General features: G+C 38.8%; 1 protein-coding gene and 1 long non-coding RNA gene across 4 annotated transcripts in view; one reads left to right on the top strand and one right to left on the bottom strand.

The window, feature by feature from the left end:
* LOC129006213 (uncharacterized) overlaps nt 1–6089 on the bottom strand; it is a 90898-nt gene extending 84809 nt beyond the window's left edge. The window contains exon 1 of the long non-coding RNA XR_008491947.2: nt 5898–6089. This is a non-coding gene — a long non-coding RNA (uncharacterized LOC129006213). The remainder of the gene's footprint in view (nt 1–5897) is intronic.
* RNLS (renalase, FAD dependent amine oxidase) overlaps nt 1–18157 on the top strand; it is a 314882-nt gene extending 296725 nt beyond the window's left edge. For 2 of the 3 annotated variants that reach the window (XM_054435659.2, XM_054435658.2), the window contains one exon: nt 5003–5564. In XM_054435659.2, the coding sequence (XP_054291634.1) occupies nt 5003–5155 (153 nt within the window). In that variant the 3' untranslated portion in view covers nt 5156–5564. Of the gene's footprint in view, nt 1–5002; nt 5565–15468 lie in introns of those variants that run through there. The other variant, XM_054435661.2, reaches the window with a different exon arrangement.
* Nucleotides 18158–23277: the final 5120 nt, after the last annotated feature.

Below are 23277 nucleotides of genomic sequence, written 5' to 3'. Positions count from 1 at the left end.
TGAAATGTGATATAATTTGCATTCATAGAATAAGTGAGGAAAGGTAGCAGGAAAAACTTGATTATTCGTTGTCCAGTCTCCCTGATCACATTAGTTGCACATCTAGAATTAGAATTTATAAAACCTTAATTCTTGCCTACCCACTTGAATGTCACCTGTTGCCATGTTTCAGAAAGGTTTGTTTAAGTAACCAAATTATGGGCTGGATGGCTGAATAGGTCAGCCTAAAATAAAGCCACTCTATAGGCCATACAAATGACTGTTCTCTATGGGTAAATGTCTCCTAGTCCAGGGACGCACTGTAGCTTTAGCATAGATATGAAAGGAAGAATGGACATTATTTGAATTATTTTGCAAATAATCAACTGTCATTTTGTGAAAATACTCAGCCTACTTGTCTGCCTACCTCTTTCTTTTCATCTTTAATTTCATTTTCACACCAAAAGCACTTTTTTGTGTGAACTTTTACAATTAGTAATCGTGATGCAAATAAACTATTAGGCTGAACCATATACAAATTGACAATATTTTACCATTTTTGACCTACAGAATCAGCAAGTTTATGCGGTTCAACTTAATACATGACAGGAGACAGTCATTAAAGCAGTGCACAGTCTGAGGCCAGAGGACACCCCTTCATTCATCATTATTAAGAGTCTTCTAAATACAATAGTTCCTCCATTTGAGCTTCTCCTCAGCTATATGGGGAGCCTCTGAATAATACTTTTTGTGTAGGTTTTCTGTCAAGACCTTCGTTTGATCAACTGTGTACAATATCTTTTTTTAACTCAATAAACATTTATTGCACACTTTCATATGGTCCAGGCACTGTTCTCAGCCTTGGATACAAAGATCAGTGAGTCAGAGTCCCTATTCTTAGAAGCTTGCAGTCTAGGAGGGGAGGAGACAGGCATGGACATCATTACAGTGCAAAATAGCAAGTAATATAATAGATAGAAATAACATGCTGAAAAGGCACTGACCTTGCCTGGCTGAGCAAGAATGCCTCAGAGCAGGTGATGTTTATACTGAGTCTTGAAGGATGAGCAATTTACTTGTCAGCAGAGAGGAGGAATGATGCAACATCACCCAGCAAAATGGTTTGTTCCAAGCCACAGAAGTACGAGAAAAAGAACCTGAGTTTGAATATAGATAGGACAAAGGCGAGAGAAGTGGCAAAGACAAGGGTGACAAAGGTGAGAGAAGTGGCACGAGGTGAGATTTGAATGGAAGTAAGATCCTGGTTGTGAAGAGCTCTCCATGAGGGGCTTTGGCATTTGCATTTTATATAACAAAACACGTTGACATGGGTTTAAATTGCTTAGAAATAAAACCACTTCTTCAGCTTTATTTATATACCCAGTTCAGTTATCACCTAAGTTTATAGAAACATTGCATTTGCTACTCTAGAGCAGGCAAGAGTTCTTTCTGACCAGCCCTGGCACACATGTGAGCCAAAGCAACCTGGATTTGCAAGGGGTTGTTTCAGCCCTGACATCTCTCTTAAACACAGTCATTGAGCTGTGGTTCCTCACTGTGGCTGAAAGCATAGCCAAAGGCTGCATTATTGTGAGATTGTGGCTTTGACAATTACGTGCTTCTCCACTGCAGGGCTCTTACTTTACATGGGTGAAGGAGCTTGCCAATACACGCTCCATGTTTTCATATTTTCCTCATCGGGTAATTGCAAAATGGGTGATTCCACCTAAATACAGTGAGATTGATTTCATCCAAACTGCCGACTGGCTAATCAGTGGCCCAGTTTTCCAGCCATGTGATCTGGCATCTGGCATTTACCACTCATCAAATTAAATTACACAGCACCAATAAATTACCACCTCATGACTGGGCAAAACCTTTTTCCTTAAACTCCTTCCTGGTTAATACTTGTGCAATGTTTAATAGTGCCACAGTTTATCTATACAGGGAAGTCAACAGGAATGTATCAAAATTTTACCACAAATGGAGATTTATGTATGTGCAAATTATACATAGATAGACACACACGTATATATGTATAGATATGAATATGTAAGAATGCGTTATTCTATTGATGTGAATTTTCCAGATGCCTAAGGCTAAGTGACTAATCAAAAATTTTTGTTTTGTTTTACTTAATCGAGTCTTTATGGAAATATTTCTGAAAGTGCTGGAAATGTAAGTTCTGGAGTCAGCCTGCTCTGTTCGAATCCCTGTTTCTTTATCTACTGACTTTTCGTCTTTGGGCAAGTAGTAATCTTTCTGAGCCTCAACTTTCTTATGTATAAAATAAGAACAATAGTAACCACCTCATAGGGTTGCTATGTGAATTAAATGGGGTGTGCATATACAGCATTTGATAGGCAGTGGACATTCAAGAAATGCTAGCAATGAATATTTTATGCATATTAGAATTGCTTCTTGAAAGCTGGGGCCATCATGGTGAACATTAATGATTGTAGGACAACTAATAACTGATGCCCTCAGCTCCTATTAAGAGCCAGAAAATTATTTGCCTCTCCATTAAATTGCCCCAGACTGCCAGGATTCTTCCCAGTCTTGTCTGGATTTTGAGTTTTTATATAGCAACCCAATATGGTTTGGCTCTGTGTCCCCATCCAAGTCTCATCTTGAACTGTAATCCCCATAATCCCCATGTGTTGAGGGAGGTACCTGGTGGGAGGTGATTGGATCATGTTGGCAGTTTCCCCCATTCTGTGCTCATGATATTGAGTGAGTTTTCATGAGATCTGATGGTTTTGTAAGTGTTTGACAGTTCCTCCTTCACACGCTCTCTCTCTCTTGCCTACTGCCATGTAAGACGTGCCTGCTTCCCCTTCTGCCATGATTATAAGTTTCTTGAGGCCTCCTCAGTCATTTGGAACTGTGAGTCAATTAAACCTCTTTTCTTTATAAATTACCCAGTCTCAGGGAAGTTCTTAATAGCAGTGTGAGAATGAACTAATACATATCCCTTGCTATTAGACTATTGGTTATCACACATGAAATCACTAATATCTAGGATCCTAGCCATTTTCTTCCTCCTGTAGTGTTTTACTGACAAATTAAATAATCCAACTTGATAAAATTCTATCTAAAGCAGGTTAAAAGCTCTAATTGATCACCCAAGTCTGTGCTTCAGTGACTGCAGTATGTGCTGCCTGTTTTAGCCACTCAAAGATCTTGTCTGCTGATTTCAAGATTATCAGCTATGTTTGTGATAGATGATGTTGCTGTAAGAGACCTCCAGAAACATGAGAGGATACTCTTAATATTTCACGTTTGTATCTGAGTGACACAGGTCTACAGAGGCCCGTGTCTTTAGAGATTCAACAGGGAAATAATAGTACCATCTCTTTTAAAAAAGCAAATATAACATATAAATAAAAAATATCTATGGCAAAGTTTTTCTGCTTTAAGAAAACTGCAGGCTCTGTAAGCCAGGCATGGTGGCTTACGCCTGTAATCCCAACACTTTGGGAAGCCAAGACAGGAGAATAGCTTGAGGCCTGGAGTTCAAGACCAGCCTGGGCAACATAGTGAGACCCCATCTCTAAAATTTTTTTTTTAATTAGTCAGGCATGGTGGTGTGCACTTACAGTCCTAGCTACCAGGAAGCTAAGGCAGGAGAATCTCTTGGCCTAGGAGTTCAAGAGTACAGTGAGCTATGATCATGCCACAGCACTTCAGCCTGGGCAACAGAGCAAGACCCTATCTCTACAAGAAAAAAAAAAAAACTGTAAGGGAATATACTGACTCAGCCTATCTAGAACAAAGATCTCAGCACCATATTTTAAATAGAATTTATTACATTTCTTGATTTTTTTTCCTGATTTTTAAATGAGTAAATCCTCATGGGCCTTACTCTATTACTATCCATGAAAACACTGTATAAGAGAGACTAGAACTGTCATATTATGATCCAGGTGAATGGAGCCCCCTGAAGTTGTACAGTGAAGCAGTCCCAAGTGAGATGGCCATTACAACAAGTTTTCATATTCTGGTTTTTTAGAGGGTTTTTGGTGCTTCAGTGGCCAAATCATCTCAGTGTCCAACATAACTACATTCACCTCCCACTCATTCTCCTTACTGCAAATGCTTATTAGCCATCATCCATCCAAATTTTGAGAATATTTTCTCCAGAAAAACAATCTGTGTCTTTTTTCATACTTTCAGATATGAAAATAAAAAGCTGTTAAAAAAGACTGCTTTGGGGTCAGTGTTACTCTCAGGACTGAAATTTCTTTAAGGACAAGGTTGTGAAATTTTAAAATTCTCCTGCTCCAATGCTCAGCATGGGGCCTGGGCCAGAACAGCACTCAGAAAATATGTGAGGAAGAAGGAACCATGGGATGAGGAGTGGTGGAGACAAACTGAAGAAGGATGTATTGGTCAATTTGGGCTGGTATAGCAAAATACCATAGAGTGGGTGGCTGATAAACAGAAGTTTCTTTCTCACAGTTCTGGGGTCTGGGAAGAGCAAGATCAAGGCACTGGCAGATCCAGTGTCTGGTGAGAGCCCTCATTCTCATAGATGGCACCTCTGGCTGTGTCCTCACGTGGTGGAAAGGACCAACAAGCTTCCTTGGGCCTGTTTTATAAGGAGCTAATTCCATTCATGAGGACTTTGCCCATGACCTAATCACCTCCCAAAATGCCCCACCTTCTAATACCATCACCTCGGGGGTTAGGACTTCAACATATGAATTTGAGGAGGATAAACATTCAGACTATGGCCCCTGCTAATTTTGAAGTTCAACCGACTTCTGATTATCTTATCTAATAACTGAAAATTTAAACATTTAAGAATATAAATATAAACACTTGAACTGGGGTTGAGGGGAGTTTAGTGAGTCTTGGTTTGTTTTTTGTTTCTTGTGTGTACATTTTTGTTTGTTTGTTTGGTGCTTCTTGTGAGAAATCTTGAGTTCTCCAAGTAGACTAGCCTTTTCCAGGTGGGTGTTGCCATGACAGCACAATAGAGCACAGAATGTCAATTGCAATCCTCTTTTTACTTTTTCAGGTTACAAATGCTGCTGCCAACTGTCCTGGCCAAATGACTCTGCATCACAAACCTTTCCTTGCATGTGGAGGGGATGGATTTACTCAGTCCAACTTTGATGGCTGCATCACTTCTGCCCTATGTGTTCTGGAAGCTTTAAAGAATTATATTTAGTGCCTATATCCTTATTCTCTACATGTGTATTGGGTTTTTATTTTCACAATTTTCTGTTATTGATTATTTTGTTTTCTATTTTGCTAAGAAAAATTACTGGAAAATTGTTCTTCACTTATTGTCATTTTTCATGTGGAGTATAAAATCAATTTTGTAATTTTGATAGTTACAACCCATGCTAGAATGGAAATTCCTCACACCTTGCACCTTCCCTACTTTTCTGAATTGCTATGACTACTCCTTGTTGGAGGAAAAGTGGTACTTAAAAAAGTGGTACTTAAAAAATAACAAACAACTCTCTCAAAAAAATTACATTAAATCACAATAACAGTCTATGTGCCAAAAACTTGATTATCCTTATGAAAATTTCAATTCTGAATAAAGAATAATCACATTATCAAAGCCCCATCTTAAGTCTTTGGATATGTCCTTGAATCAATATTTTTGCAAATTATACAAAACAAGATTTTTCCAAAATGTGGGTAACAAAGTGTAATTCTTATTTCTCATTTATCCCCCAAGTTATTAAGTGATCCTGAATTGTAGGTCATATATGTCATCATCTTAGTGTGGAGGGCAACTTGACTGACAAAGAGACCTTCCTTCAGATTTTCAGAAAGTATAGGATTCCACATGATTTTCCCAGCCACACAGTACTTTCTAACTTTAAAACAAATTCCAGTCCTAATATGAAAGATAAAAATTAAATAGAAACTGAGAGAGAAAATATATCGATCCTTACCTTTTGCTATCTTTTATAGCTGTTGCTGTTACTTTATGGGCTTTCCAGTATGTGCTGTGGCATTTAGACTGTGTCAAGTTTAATGAATTTAACACAACAAAAAATTTACTGAACCAGAAAATAGATGCACTTAAAATAGTTCAATATTTGCCAGGTTGGTGGTTCAGCATATCACCCACATGCTTCAGTGACCTGACCCCACGACTTGCTAGCTGGAGAGAAATCAATCTCCAGCCTTCCAAACCAACTACCTGTTGCTAATTTGAAAAGCAAAATGATGAGTTCTATTTCAGCATTTTGAAAGGAGAAAAATCATTGCAGCCTCTCAAACTAACAAAAGTTCAACAAAAGACTTCTTACTGTAATAGTGTTTAAAGTTTCACACTTACATGCCCACTGTCATACATACACATACACAGGCACAGGCAGTACTTGCTTCTATAGCTGCAAAGTGGGTTTTATGACCCTATAGCATATTATTATATGTTTCCTCTTAGCAATAAATTGGTGAAAAACTTAAATGCCAACATGTGGTTAATGTCACTTATTTTGAAAGCAGAGAGAGGAAGAAAGAAATTTGTAGTCTCCGTAAAATGATGAAAAATAGTGATTTTTTGTTATTTTGGCCCATATTTGACTAACATTTGTCTTTATTTATATTTTTAAAATTTTAAATTTAGGGATACATATACAGGTTTGTTATGTAGGTAAACTTGTGTGGCAGAGATTTGTTGTACAGATTATTTTGTCACCCAGGAGTTAAGCCTAGTACCCATTAGTTATTCTTCCTGATCCTCTCCTCCCTCCCACCCTCTACTCTCAGGTAGGCCCCACTTTCTGTTCTCCCCTCTATGTGTCCATATGTTCTTATCATTTAGCTCCCTCTTGTAAGTGAGAACCTGTGGTATTTGGTCTTCTGTTCCCTCATTAGTTTGTTAAAGATAATGGCCTCCAGCTCCATCCATGTTCCTGCCAAGGACATGGTCTCATTTTTTTTAATGGGTGCATAATATTCCATGCTATATATGTACCACATTTTCTTTATCCATATTCTACCATATTTACCCTTAAAATATGGTAGAAAGGTCACTCAAATTAACTATTTTGTTTTTAACAAATATAATTCAGGAGCCATTTGACTGAAAGCACCCTGAACCTTTAAAAACAATGCTATATTTGTTTTATGAATTTATGTCCTCCAAAGGAGGGGGAGGGAATTTGTAAAGCTGGGATGGGTTGCTTGGAGACAGTACTCCTCTAAGCCACTACTAATGGCTTTTAATATCTATTCTTTCTAACTCTGCATCTGTTTTTATAAGACTATGGCAATATGAGGAAAAACCCTACTTGATATGTAGATCATTGTTACTTTGCTATTTTAATTATTTTGAAAACTTATTTTACATTTAGATTTTCTTTCAATTCTTCCCCATTAGAAACGAAATGGTAGAAATATCTCCTCCCAGAAGCCATCCCAGACGGCCATAAAATTCAGCTGGCCAGGATGCTCTGAGACACACAAGGCTAAGGTATCAAACTCGCCTGGGAGATCGGAGTCAGCACCAGGTAGAACAGTGGCCAAGGTGTATGTATGTTAGCACCACGGGGCCACACATCATCACAGTATTTCCAAACAAGAACTTTTATTAATCAAGCCAGCCAAGGAAAGCTGTTCTGTTTTGAAAGGAGCGTATTCAAGTGAGAAACGGCTTGAGCAGTGGGGTGATTTAATACTTGTTAGCTGATAAATATAGCCTTTGCCAGAATAAAACTTTATGATGCAGTGTTGAAAAGCTTAATTACTAAACTGTCTATGCACGTCTTGCTCAGGCAGCAAGGGTGACAAATTATAGCAGTGAAATAGTATTTTTCACCTTTGGCATTTCTGAAGGAGAAAAGTATGTCTAAAAACATCAAGAAAGCAGCAGTAATCCCAGACCAGATATTACTGGGGGGAGGGCGGGGAGGAAGACACTTCGTTGAGTCACCAAGCCTTCTGTGCAAAATGCCATGGTCCCCACCCCCTGCCTACCCACTACCTTGTTAACTGAAGAGAACAGGGTCAATTTTTCTGGCATTTTATACTCATCCAAGCGTGTCTCTGTGTGTGTGTGTGTGTGTGTGTGTGTGTATTTTCACTTTTCATCCTCCTAACACCTCTGTGAAATAAGCAGAGCAGAGAATTCTTATTTACATTTAACAAGTGAGGAAACCAAGGCACAGAACTTGGCCAACCAAGGTCATGTAATGTTATTCCAGGACAAGAGCCCAAGCCCCTCATGATTCGTTTCTATTTACAGGCACCATGCTGCTGCCAGATGAACATGATAATTAAAACTGAACTGAAATATTAGTTGGGGGTACAGTCTGCACCATGTGGTCTTCTTACTGATGTTTCATTTCAGAGAGTTAACACTAATCCTGATGTGATATATACAGGAGTCTAATATGGGATAAAGTCTCTGTAAGTACTGGCTAAGTGATTCATACTCCTGTTACTTTCATTTGCTGGTTTATTTCCTTCTTTGGGGGGTACTTGCTGTGAGAAATAGCTGCATGCTAATGACACCGAATTTCAACCCAGCTGTAGCTGGTTACAGTACAGACTCACTGTGCGTTCATCCTTTCCATCTGATTCCTCTTTGTTTCTTTGTTCCCCTTGTTTTTCTCTCTTCTTTTCTTCCAGTTTCTGCCATTTCTTCCTCCCCTTCCATTTTTTTTTCCTGCCTCTTCTCCTATGCCTAATTCTACATTCTCAGAAAAACCTGGAATATGAATGCAATCACCTTATGATTCATAGTATTTGTACTTCCAGGTTTTAATATATCAGGGTTTTGTTGTTGTGGCTGTTCTTAAAATTTAAAGCTGGAAGCCATCCCAGAGGGATGATCCTGTTTGTTGTTCAAGTTGATTGGACAACCCTTATGTTGATTTTCGAAAGTAATGCAAGAATTTAAAACTGGCCATAGCTTTCAGGGATGTCAGTGCTAATAAACTAAAACATGACTTGTATGTTTTCTTTACACTGATTCTTTACTCTTCCTGTCACACGTGTGCAAAGCCTGGGACCAGGCTGTGTAGTGTACACAATGGAATATAATCAGCAATCCCCACCCAGAGATTCTACTTAGGAGAAGACAAGACCCCTGGAGTGGGAGACAGAGTAGAGGTACATGTTGACAAGGTCACAGGCAGTGAATAAGATGCTCTAATTCGTGAAGCTAGGGAGTCCTAAGAGAAATGTTTCCTTTGGGGAGAAAGGATCCCTGAACAAATACAGAGACGCCTCAGTCAAATACATCCAGCAATATCCCTCCCCTCCACACCATACCTGGGTTGACCTGGCTGACATCAGAATCTAAACTGCATATTAGTGTGCTCAGCACAAGTAAGTTCTTACTGTGCAGAAAGCTCAGCAGAACAGAGAAAGAGGTCTCTGGCAGGAGAAAAAAGTCTCAGCAAACATCAGACAATCTGGTGCAGGACCAAACTGCTGTATTTCAGTCTGGAATATATTTGTGTTTTAGCCAGTATCATCTGACCAGGTAAACCAAGGAAGGTAGAATGGTAATATGACTCACATTTCCTTCTCAATAGACAGTAATTATTGTCCACTCAACAGTTCACAGCAGAATCCCACAAAAGAGCCTGCTAAGGAGAAAGAATCTCTAAGGGGTTGTTAATGCAAAAGGCTAGTTGAATTATGGAACCCTGTGAAATATCTAAGCTTAGAGAGGTTTGGAAACCATTTAGACCAGTTCTTAACCATCTTGGATTTTGAACCTGTTTAAGAAGCTATAGAAAGCTATAGATCTCCTAATAACAACAACAAAGACAACTATGCATATGAGCACATAGAATTTGCATACCATTTAATGCCTGCTGACCAGCTGCTTGTTTTTGTAAATAAAGTTTTATTGGAACACAGCCTTACCCATTCATTTGTGTATTACCTGTGATTGTTTTGCACTACAACAGTGGAGATAAGTGTTTTTGACAGAGACCATATGGCCCGCAAAATCTAAAATAGTTACTATGTAGTCCTTTAAGAAAATGTTTACTGACCCCTGTTTTAGGTTCAACCCCTCCCCCAACACATCTGTCTGTAGACACTCAGGGGTCCAAGGAGAACCTCTAAATCTTAAACCTATCACTTTATGTAAATATGATCTTATCTTTGATCCACACATCTGGTCCATTGTTCCTTGATCCTATGCCACGTTGTAAATCCCTTAAGGCAAGCCTATAACTTTGCAGTTAAGAACACATCATCTGCAGTTAGATCTGCACTTTAATCTAAAGTTTGCCCCTCATTGTGTGACCTTGATGCAGTTAAACAATCTCACTTAGCTTCCTTTGTCATCGGCAAAATGAGTTATCGATAGCTACCTCATAAGATTGTTGTGAGGCTTACGTTCATATAAAACCTTAAGAGAGTGCTGGACACATAGTAAGTGCTTAGTAAATAATAACAATGATGATGTTGATCATAAAGTGGGGAGGAGGAGAGAGGAAAGGGAGGAAGAGTTTAACCTGGTGCCTCTGAGGCCTCTGTGAAGGCCAGTTTCCTCTGTAGTCATGTAGGACACAGGAGAATTGATGATAAGGAGAGTTAGTGGATTGATAGCAAAACATGGTGAAACCCAGAAGCTTAAAAGCTCTAGGTTGCTTCAAAACCATGAGACAGAATAGCAGTGTCTCCTGATGACCAGCTCTGGGCCACTTTCTCTTTTCCAACTACAGTGAGTAAGTAGACAACTTACCTGGGGAAAAGGTGGTTTGCTCTAATGTAGTCCTTGGAAAGACACTAGGAAAGGTCATTACCAGGAGTAGTGATGGTATAAAATAGAAGCGTTCTCTGCAAGAACGTTGTCTTTTTTCTTAGCAACCGTATGTGCTGAATGCAAAGAATTGCACGCTTGGATTGGATTCTGCTGAAGATTAGTGAATCTCCGAAACACTGTGAAAACTAGGAGTGAGTTATTTCACACTCTTAAGTGTTTGACTAAGTATGCAGATTCATTTCCTGTCCCTGGCGTTCATTTTAAAAAGCTCAATTCCTGGTGGGGTCGGTGACATCCTGAATATGCCACTTACTAGATGTATGATCTTGGTCCAATTTCTTTGTCTCTGAGCCGCAGGGCCCTCGTCTATGAAATGTGGATACAATTTTACCTACTGTAGGATTATTCTGAGGGTTATAGTATGTACATGCAAAGTGTAAGCATTGTGTCCTGCGTAGAGAAAACACTCCATAAATGCTGGCCATTATTATTACTATTATAATAGTAAAATATGATTTAGGAAAATAATCCCCTTTGATAGCCATCACTACATCCATAGGTAGCTTTAGATCTAGCTAGGAAACCACTTCAGTATTTGTAGAACTCACTGGTGACTGTATTCAAGTGCCACCATAAGGTTGGCCTCTTCAAAAATTCTTACTGACTCTTGAATGAATAAATGCTGTCTGTGGTTTGTGGCTGTGCTCTTTCACAGACCTTACATGGCACTGTGTTCTCCCCCAGCCGATCTAGCCTCCCCACTCTTGTGATACTTACCCCATGTGTACATACTTGTTCAATATCTACTTTCTGCCAAAACTGCAATAGCCACAAAAGCGGGACCTGGCACATAGGAGTTACTCAGTAAATATCTGTTGATCCAAAGAATGAATGAATGATCTTAACTAAATAACTTTTTTTATTCTAATATTAGTAAGTACCAAAGGAAAATCTTGCTGACACAGAATTATCCCACAGAACAAAAATGTACTAACCTCATCCGTAACAGAGGCAATAATTACAATAGTATCTATATTTGCTTTATGTGGTTTCTATTCAAAGTCATTAGGTGATTTCAGAAAGTCCTTACTTTATACTACATCCCACTATATTTTGGAAGAGGTGGGGGAAAGGTGGGAGAGTTGCTCTACCATTAGAAATATGGTACTTAAAATGGGCCATCTCTGTGTAGCTGGTGTGTTGTGTATGCACATGTGTGTGCTAGTGTGGGAGAGGGAAGGGGAATGGTGCTGTCCTTGTGCAAACAATCAGCATAGCTCCTGTAGCAGTGTATTCTGTTATTGTGATTTTATCACCTACCAATGACATGCAAGCAGGGTTTATTGGCTGACATTCTTATTTTTTCGATACTTTTTAAATTGAATTGCTCTAAAGGTGGCAAGAGTTCGGCCTAGAGTTAGTTGCACCCACTTCTGCAAGACAATTGCCAACCTCAAACTTGCACCATATATTTTAACCATTACAATAAGCCATGTTTATTTATCCTTTGGAAAATAATCAAACTATTTTCTGTGAACCAAAAGACTGTCAGAAAACTGAATGTTAGTGATACAGAGACCGTTGTGGAGAAAAAAAAATTGGCAAGCATCACCTAATTGAGAAATTGAGATGTTCACCATCATGGCTGAACAGCACTCTAACCAATTAGCTCTATAATATAGGAAAGAGCTACAAGAATGTGCCTAGAAGCAGGAAACCCATTCATTATGTGCCTAAAATCAGGAAACCCACTCACTAAATAAACCATTTTAACTATTAATACTAAGAAATGTTAATAGTTAAAACAATAAAAACTTTATAATTATTTCAATAGATGCTGAAAATTTTTCACAAATCTGCTAAAATTTGTTAAAAGTTAAATTTGGCAAACTTTAATATACATTGCTGCTAAAACATGATAAATTCAGAAACAGGGGGTACTACCTTAAAGGAATAAGGACTTCAATTTTAAGACTATAACAAACATTAAATTAAGAATAAATCACTAGAACCGTCTATATTAAATTAGGGAGAAGTCAAAGATTCTTACATCAATGTTCTAGAATTTCTAGGGTATGCATTAAGGCATGGAAAATATTTAAGAGGTGTGAATGTTGGGAAACAGAAGGCAAAGTGGTTACAAATTGTGTTGATATGATTATACTCCTAGAAAACTCAGGTGCACCAACTTTTAGATTGATGAGAAATAAGTAGAGTGGCTGAATTACAAACATTCAAAGGTCAATAACTCTTCTGTATGCCAAAATAATCAAAGGAAATGTATCTTGTATATAATGTTGTTAACAAAAAACAGAATACAAAGGACTATCTTTTTTTTTCTTTTTTTATACCTCAAGTTCTAGGGTACCTGTGTAGAACGTGCAGATTTGTTACATAGGTATACATGTGCCATGTTGGTTTGCTGCACCCATCAACTCGTCATCCACATTAGGTATTTCTCCCAACGCTATCCCTCCCCCAACCCCCCACTCCCCGGCAGGCCCACTGGTTTGCAATGCTCTCCGCCCTGTGTCCAAGTGTTCTCATTGTTCAATTCCCACCTATGAGTGAGAACATGCAGTGTTTGATTTTCTGTCCTTGTGATAGTTTCTGAGAATGATGGTTTCCAGCTTCATCCATGTCCCTGCAAAGGACATGAACTTATCCTTTTTTATGGCTGCATAGTATTCCATGGTGTATATGTGCCACATTTTCTTAATCCAATCTATCATTGATGGACATTTGGGTTGGTTCCAAGTCTTTGCTATTGTGAATAGTGCCACAATAAACATACGTGTGCATGTGTCTTTATAGTAGCATGATTTATAATCAACAAAGGACTATCTTTAGGATCCAGAATTTATGCAAGGAAATATTTCCAAAATTTTATGGAGTGATATTTTGAAACATTTGAATAATGGAGGATATACCATGTCCCTAGAGGGAAGTTGCAAATATTATGAATTTTTTCCATTATCCCCTGATTAATTTATAGGTTGCACAAAATCACAGTGGGATTTCGTTAACCTGAAAAAATAATTTTAAGTCCATCTGGAAACAAATTAACAGGTAAAAATAACTAACAAGTTTGAGCAAGAAGGTAGTAAGTACCTTCCTGCAAAATGGCACTTTTATCTGCTATTATGACATATGATAAAATTAGATAAATAAGCAGTTTACTGTTGATTCAGGAATTGATACAAATCAGTGGAAATAATAACTATAAAATAGCCCCTTAATGTGATAACTGAATCAATACAAAACCAATGAGAAAGCAATAATTATTTAACAAATAATTTGAGGAAAATTGGCAAGGTATTTAGTTTTAGAAAAAAATAAAATGTGATTCTACCATATATTACTATAATTTCCAGATGGATTAAAGGGATAAATATAAACAAATATATAATACATGCCTCCCCCAAAACCATATAGAGGAAAATATAGATAAATGTTTAACCTATTTCTAGGTTGCAGAAGAAGTTCTAGAAATTAACAAAAGAAATCATAAAGATACAAATTGGTCTACTTGATTATATTTTAAAACTCTTAGAAAACAAAACTAAAAGATTACAGACCAGTTAATAAAAATACATATACAACAATTTATAATAAAAGTATGTCCTTAATGTAGAGAAAACAACAAAAGTTAAAATTCTAGCTCAATTTTTTAAGAATTAAAAATGATACAGATAGAACTAAAGTCCATCTGTTTTATTTTTTGTTTCTTATTATTCATATGTTTTTGTTTTGTTTTGTTATTTTTAGAGACAGTGTCTTGCTCTGTCACCTAAGCTGGAGTATAGTGGCCTGATCATGGCTCACAGCAGCCTCAACTTCCTGGGCTCAAGGGATCCTCCTGCCTCAGCCTCCCAAATAGCTGGGACTACAGGCACACACCCCTATATTAGGCTATTTTTTTTTTTTTTGTACTGATGAGGTATTATTATGTTGCCCGAGTAAGACTTAAACTCCTGCCGTCAAGTGATCTTCTTGCCTCAGCCTCCCAAAGTGCTAGGATTACAGATGTGAGCCATTGTGCCCAACTTACATGTCTTTTTAATTGTAGTAACACCACCATATTTTCCTACTTTGATATCATATGTATGTATCCATAAATTATGGTAGTGTTCTGTGCATTTTTAATTTTACAGCATATTGTATGTATTTAGAACTTTATTCCCCCAGTGTTGTATTTTTAGTATTTTTCCATGTCGATATACATAGATATATTTCATTGATTTTTACTACTGCTCTTCCATTTTATGACTATATCACAGTTTATTTGTCCATTTCCCCACTGATAGACATTAGGTTGCTCTAAATTTTTACTGTTGCAACATTGTTGCAATAAATATGTTTGCACATTTCTCTTTTTACCCTTGTGCAAGAGTTTTTATAAGGCAGAATGTTAAAATGTATTAAAACTGAGACCTGCCTTCAAAGGAGTATGTTAATTTTTTATATATTCTATATGTTTTAAATAATTAATAATTTGAAGATTAATAGAAGATAACAATTATGACGAGTATTTTAAAGCCAACTGATAGAATTTTTTATAACTAAAATAAGTGAGACAAGGTTAGGATAAAGATGTAAAATTGGGGGTCCTGCTTAGTGGCAGCTCCTCAAAAAGTTAGCAAGACCACCTATAGAGCCAGAACCCTCCCCATTCCAAGTCTATATATGTTCCGTGAAAGCAAAGAACCACTATTAGTGTAGACAAGGTGTCAGAGGCCATTCTGGTAGGTGGCACTGGGGTTGAAGGATATTCTTTTGATTTTCAGGTACCAAGTGCTGGTGTGATTCTAGGATGTGTGAAGAGCCCCTATATGATGGCGATTGGATTTCCCATCTGACTTCCTGGAAACTGGAGCACACAGTCAGGTTTTATTTGATTTTTTTTTTTTTAAGGATACCACTTCACAGCCTTTAGGATAGCTATTATTTAAAAGCAAAACAAAAAGCAAAACAGAAGATAAATGTTGGCAAGGATGTGGAGATATTGGATTCCCTTGTGCAGTGCCAGTGGGAATGTAAAATGATGTAGCTACTATGGAAAATGATATGGCAATTTCTTTAAAAATGAAATATAGAATTGCCATATGATCCGCAGTTCCACATCTGGATGTCTGTCTATCCAAAAGAAGTGAAAGTAGGGACTTGAACTAACATTTGTACACCAACGTTCACAGCGGCTTTATTCACAACAGCCAAAAGGTGGAAGCAACCCAGTGTCCATGGATAGATGAATAGTTAAATAAAATGTGGTATAAACATACAATGGACTATTATTTAGCCTTAAAAGGGAAGGAAATTCTGACATGCTGCAATATGGATGAAACTTAAAGTCATTATGCAAAGTGGAATAAGCCTATCACAAAAAATAATATTACATAATTCTACTTATACGAGGAATCTAGAGCAGTCAGTTTCATAGAGATAGAAAATAGAATGGTGGTTGCCAAGGGCTGGGAGAAGAGGGCAATGGAGAGTGAGTGTTTAGTGGGTCAGAGTTTTAGTTTGGGAAGGTAAAAAGTTCTGGAGATGGATGATGGTAATGGGTGCTCAACAGTGTGAATGTACTTAATGCCACAGAACTGCACATTTAAATATGGTTAAAATCATCACTTTTATGTTATGTATATTTACCACAATAAATAAAGAAGTTGATATTTCTTATACTTACAAAGAGGAGAAGGGCATTTGCAAATCAACAAGAAGTGTGAGGCCCCTCTCTCTAGCAGAAAAATAGACTCAATCTATTTCTTTATCTTTTAACATCGTGTTTAATGGAAATGCCAAAACAAATGGGAAAAAATACACACACACAAATATATATGAACATGTTTTGCCTCATGAGTAATCAAAATGTGTACATATGTATGTTTATGTATGTGTGTTTATATTTAAAATCATGTTCTGCCTTGTGAGTAAACAAAAAGTATACAAATTAAAAACTATAATGAAACGTAATTTTTAACCTATCGAATTGGCATTTTTTTTGAATGACTAAATTATAATCAGGGATTAAAATGACTGGTAGAAGTAAAAACTTTCACATCCTGTTCGCATAGTAAATTGGCAATACGTATCAAGTGTTTTTTAAAGCATGTTTTCTAACTCAATAACTTACATCTAGGAATCTGGCTTAAAGAAATAATCCAGGATGCAGACAATGGTTTATTTGCAATATGTTTATTTAAGCATTAGTTATGATGGTGGAAAACTGGAAATAACCTAAATCAACACTAACAGGAAATGCTTGAATAAATTCTAATAGATCAAAACAGTGGAATTAAATGCAGTCATTTTAAAATGTGGGTTTAAAGCAAATTTTTCTATCTGGGATATTTTTTGTGATATAATGTTGAGAAAACCCACAATATGTAATGCTAAGTCAAGAATACAGGATGCTTGTCATTTCTAAAAAACATCAAGTGAGTATAACATGCATTTATGTGTGTACATATATTAAGACCAAAAGAAATATTCAATGTCTTCAAGGTGGTGGGATTTCGAAAAATTTTCATTTCTTTCTTTATATTTTTTCTGTATTTTTACAATGAGCAGTCAGGCAGCCAATTGGCCTTGTGTTGAGGTCCTCCAAAGGGCAGAACCAAGACTAGTAGCAGTAGGAAAGTGATTGAGGCTAATATCAGTAAGAAATTTCCAATAAGCAGAGCTTTTCAACGTGGAGCAGACCTCTGGGAGTTTCTTTCTGCCAGCCCAAAACGTTTCCAGCAGAGGCTGGGTGACCACCATCCACAGTGATCCACAGTGGGGAGAGGTCACAAGAACAGTGCATCCCAACCCTGGCTGGTCCACAGCATTACCTGAGGGAGGATAGAATGCAGATTCCGGGGCCATGAACCCTATCTACCTGGATTGAAACTCCAGGGCTGGGGTCTAGGGATACGTATTTGCCTTAAACTTCCCCAAGGAATTCTGAAGCAGCAAGACAAAGCTTCTACACCTGAGAATCCCTAGATTAGAGACTTTCAAGGCTGCTTCCAACTTGGAGATTCAAAGCAATTTTGCAATTCAAAGGTCTAGAGACTATTTGAGTATCTATCTTAAAAAAACAAGGACAACAGTATAGATGCAAAGGGAGGCATGGCTAGGGTTGAAGGATGGAATCATTTGAAGATCAGTACTTTTTCATTCATTTATTTATTCAACCACCAATGACCAAGAGCCTGTGCTGTACCGAGTTCTTCGTTTAAAGCACTTGGGATATGTTAGGGATCAAAACCGTTTCCTGCCCTCATAATGGTCACATTCAAGTCAGGTTAACATAAAACATAGATTCTTGGGCCCAGGAATGACTGAATTAGAATCCCTGAAGAGGGACCCAAGAATCCATATTCTATAAATGTTCCCAAGGTGCCTATATACACTAATGCAATGTTGTTTTTCAAAATATGGGCTTTGACTCATAAGTGGTTTGTTATAGTAATTTAGTGAGTCAAGAAGCTTTTTAAAAAAATTAAAATAACAGAAAAAAGAACAGGAAAAGGAAAGGAAAATTAGAATGCTGACACATGGAAACAGTAACTTGTTTCATAAAGCTTCTGTTTCTGTGCCCTGGGCCACAATGTAAACTGGGTTTCAGATGGAAAACCATTGCTAGAAAATATGATATATAAAATACATCACTGGTCTAGTCCTCTCTAACCCCTGCACGCAACAGTTCTGTTTTAGTCCAAATCTGGAGGTGATATGCACACTGACCACCTTGAGGAGGGACAGGCTGTTCTGGGAATTTGACTCACTGGGAATATCCCTGCTATAATGCCACTTCCTTTTTCTTTTAGACTGAGCCTAGGGCTGCACTCTTGCACAGATGGTAAAGTCTCCAGCACATGTTGCATCATTTTCTTTGGTAGACATGACAGAGCACTGCACACTATCTGTCCTGGCCTCTGTGGCAGAGTTAGAGCCGCATACAGAAAGGAATGCCTGGGACCCATTGCTTCTATTTGCTTGGTTGCTTTTTAGGGGAAGAAGAGTGCAGGGGTTATACAACCAATTTTCCAGGCCAAGTCCTGGGTATTTGATTTGGGCTGCTCATATCACGTCAAAACCATATGCAACCCATACTTTGCAACCAGGATGAAAGATACCAATTGTTTTAAATCAAAATGAAACAGGACGGGGTGAACGAGCCCACATAAGACAAGCTGAAAAGTCCACCCAGGCTCTCTGAGAACCCAAGAGCCTGCTGAGCTGAGCAGACCAGGGATGTTCCTGTGGTTTACTTGTTTGCTGTCACGGAAGTTTTGCTGTCACTAAGAAGAAAAATCCAAAGGCTAATTCAGCATAAATGGTCCCCTTGGCTGCATTGAGGGCAGTCACAGGTGAGTCATCAACAGCGTTGAAAAGTAGAGATCCACCCTAGAGGCCTGAGACATGCTGCTTTTATCTCCAGCTCAGAGCAAGAAGAATGTCTCAGAAGGAACTGAAAATGGAATTACTCAAACTGAAAACTGCTGTCCTCACCAGGAGGATTCCTTTCCTGACCCAAGTCTGGGAAGTGCCACTGGTAAACCCCCAGAAATGAATTTGCTCATCAGTGAAGGACAGAGCTAGAAATTCTCAGATGTACCCAGTGACATTTTCGTAGCATTAGAAGCCAAGCCTCCTTGACCTCAAACCAAATCACTGAAATGCTTGATTCTGTGCAGCTGTGGTAGAAATGCCCTGTATCAAAGGCAGGCTCCAGTACCACAAGCCAAAGATAAATAACAGAGGAAATGATCAAGACCATGACCTCTTGATGACCCCCTGGAGCTAAATCTTTGCTAGACCTCAGAATATCAAACAGGCCACCAGCCCTCCAAGAGCAGTTCATGAACAGTGTGGAAGCCACCTCAGCCTGCGAGAGCCTGGCTCTCTAGAAACTTGAGACATCCCAAAGGAATTTCTTGTTTTATCCTCCCAAACAGGGGTTTGTTAATTCTTTCTTCAAGTGAAGAAACCCTTTCCAAATAAACGTACCCAGGAAAGGTATTTTCCATTTACTTGGAAGTTGGGGTTGTATGTATCTCTTGTCCAGTGGTGAACTATTAGTATTTTGAAAAATGTGTTCTCCCACCAACTAGCAAAAAAAATAAAACAGAAATACAAGGGCCTTCTCCTACTGGAGATTTTGATTATAGATTCAAACAGGCAAACATTATGGAGTGTTTACTATTGGACAAGTATTGAGCTAAGTTCTCAGAGGATCCTGAGTGGAACCAGACTCAGGTTGCTCACAGAGGGAAGCAGTGGGCAGGCTGAAGCTTAGGTTTCTTTCTCAAATCAGTGTCATAGCACCTGAAGGAAACTCTGGGCCACCACTTCCAGTTTAGGAACCCCTGAGGCACAAGACAGCAACTGAGGCTGAACGGACCCACTATCTAACAAGCAAGACTTGTCGCCTAAATTGCCTTTGGAGTGCCTGGCCTGAAGACTGAGGCAAGTCAGCTAAATCCTCAGAGTAAAAGATGTGGAGAGCAGCCAGGAGACACCACCTGATGCTCAAGGAGAAGGAGATCTTGACTGCACTTGACTGCACTAGGAGTGCAAACAGGTCTAATTTGCATCTCTTAGCTGGAAGACTCACCGTGGAGTACAAAGGTCGATCGACAGAGATTATAGGTAGAAATAAGTGTCATTGTTTCGTTTACTCCTCTCTCCTCTTGTCGAAGAGATAATCTCTCTCCCCAAACCTAACAGGGCCTCAAAGTTTAGAAGACTCCCAGCTGGCTTAAAGAAATGACTCTTCTTCTCAGGGCTTTGTCAGAAATATGAAGGGTTTGGTGAGACAAGTGGATTTCAACTGCACTATAAGCTGGGCGTGGTCGCGCACGCCTGGAGTCCCAGCTACTCAGGAGGCTGAGACAGGAGAATCACTTGAACCCAGGAGGCGGAGGTTTTAATGAGACAAGATCTTGCCACTGCACTCCAGCCTGGGCAACAGATTGAGACTCTGTCTCAAAAAAAAATAATAATGATAAAATAAAATAACAAACTGTGCTATAGTCATAGAAGTTATATTCAAATAAAATCTTCTATTGTTGTGTACATAAATCAAGTCCAAAGAAGAGCAGCACTACAAGTTAAAGAAGGACCACACTGCATTCCTCTAAGGCCCCCTCAAAGCAGTGTAAGCCATGGGTAAAGGAGACTTCTCAGGCCCCTGTTGCCCAATTCTGTAACCCTTTTTTAGATGCCCCTCAGACATCCATGACTTCTATCTTTGGCCTGTTGTGGGGCAGTCACCCAAATAATGGATCAAGACCTTGTAAACCCGGAGCCTTCTGTTTCAGCAGGAGTCACTTAGGCCAGGCCCTAGTTTGATGATGGGTAAGAATGACAGCTCAGACCTGCCTAATATTGCTGTCACTTTGGTTTTTCTGCCAAAGCATCAAGCAAGCAGTGATGAAATTAGGGAGGGAGGACTAATAAAATAGTTTCATGCATAGGACCTCAGCTTAGTATACTAGCCCTATTTACATATAGACAACCTATTCTCAGGAATCTCATTGTAAATATTCCTTGATTCAGAGAAGTATCAATTCATATCCAATCCCTGTGAATGCCAAACCAGGGCCCTGTGTATGAAAATATTTTATTCAATCTCATGGTTGTCAAATATGTTTAAAAGTGGCCAAAGAAGTCTGAAAGATTTGATGCACCTGGATTTTGCATTATATTGCTTTCTCCCCAAAGAGGATATGTCTCTTTGAGTTTCACTGATCTTTATTATAGATTCCAGCAATTTTCTGACTCTAGTGAACATTTGTTGATTGTCCCCCTAACATCAGGGGTTAACAGCCTTTCTTTCCAGAGATTTTATTTGAGTAGGCTTCCTTTCACTACCCTCAGTCCATGTGGCCTGGGGTGGGGCAAGGCACCATGTGCTGGAGTGGTCAGAACCCCTAAGCCTGAGTTAGTCAGTGCTTCATATTGTGTTGGCCACACCAACTGGTTCCGAGGTAAAATAAACTTGAAATAAATTCATTCTGTCAGGCTGGGACTCAGAACATTGCAAGAGTTTCCCACTGGACTTGAAGCAAAAGATCTGAGCCAAAGCTGCTGGTAGCCATGCCACTCTGTGGGGCAAGCCTAGAGCTGCCAGAGTCCCCATAGGAAGGTCAAGAATAAAGTTAACACAGAGGATGGGAGAACCAAGACCTGGAGATAAACTGAGACCTGATGGCATCATTTGAGCTCTGAATTCAGCCCTGGCCTGTCTACCTGTAGGAATCAATAAGTTCTTATTTTGCTTAAGCCATCCTGATTCATTTTTGAAACTGTCATTCTAGTGAGAGAGATATACAGCATGCAGGGGCCATGGAATCAACCCCCCACAGCCACCTCCCACATGGTCCTATTGCATGGTTTGGCCATGTCTAATCATTGGGAATTGTCTGTTCATTTGTTTTTCCCCAATCTGGCATGGTACCACATCTTTGAAGGTGAGGAGGGCATCTGGAAATATATGGAGAGCTTTCAACTATTTTCAGTGACTGGGAAGTGGGGAACACAAGTGACATTTAATGGATACAGGCCAGGGATGCTAAATGGTCTTGAGAGGTATGGGACTATCCTGCCTAACACAAGATAGTCCACCCAAAATGCTAATAGTGCCACCATTGAGAAGCCTTCAGAGGGTGAGCTTGCATATTGAAATAACCCAACCCAGAACTATGTTAGGTCTGAAAAGAGATCTAATTAGTGATTCTGTAATAGAAGAATCCATATGAAGTTCAAAATCTTTGAAAAGTGTAAAATAAAACCAAGTGTTGTCACGAAAACCTTCTTTGAGCACTGCCAAAATTCACAGAACCTTTCTGTTTATGAAAAAATCTTACACCAATGTTTCTCCCCTATAAGGCTGTAGAATTTAATTTTTTTATTATTATTATTATACTTTAAGTTTTAGGGTACATGTGCACAATGTGCAGGTTAGTTACATATGTATACATGTGCCATGCTGGTGTGCTGCACCCATTAACTCGTCATTTAGCATTAGGTATATCTCCTAAAGCTATCCCTCCCCCCTACCCCCACCCCACAACAGTCCCCAGAGTGTGATGTTCCCCTTCCTGTGTCCATGTGTTCTCATTGTTCAGTTCCCACCTATGAGTGAGAATATGCGGTGTTTGGTTTTTTGTTCTTGCGATAGTTTACTGAGAATGATGATTTCCAATTTCATCCATGTCCCTACAAAGGACATGAACTCATCGTTTTTTATGGCTGCATAGTATTCCATGGTGTATATGTGCCACATTTTCTTAATCCAGTCTATCATTGTTGGACATTTGGGTTGGTTCCAAGTCTTTGCTATTGTGAATAATGCCGCAATAAACATACGTGTTCATGTGTCTTTATAGCAGCATGATTTATAGTCCTTTGGTTATATACCCAGTAATGGGATGGCTGGGTCAAATGGTATTTCTAGTTCTAGATCCCTGAGGAATCGCCACACTGACTTCCACAATGGTTGACCTAGTTTACAGTCCCACCAACGGTGTAAAAGTGTTCCTATTTCTCCACATCCTCTCCAGGACCTGTTGTTTCCTGACTTTTTAATGATTGCCATTCTA

The sequence above is a fragment of the Pongo pygmaeus genome, chromosome 8, assembly GCF_028885625.2.
Source record: "Pongo pygmaeus isolate AG05252 chromosome 8, NHGRI_mPonPyg2-v2.0_pri, whole genome shotgun sequence".
In the NCBI taxonomy this organism is placed as follows: domain Eukaryota; kingdom Metazoa; phylum Chordata; class Mammalia; order Primates; family Hominidae; genus Pongo; species Pongo pygmaeus.
The sequence above is the reverse complement of the archived record's forward strand: the minus strand, read 5'-3'. Positions and strand labels throughout refer to the sequence as shown.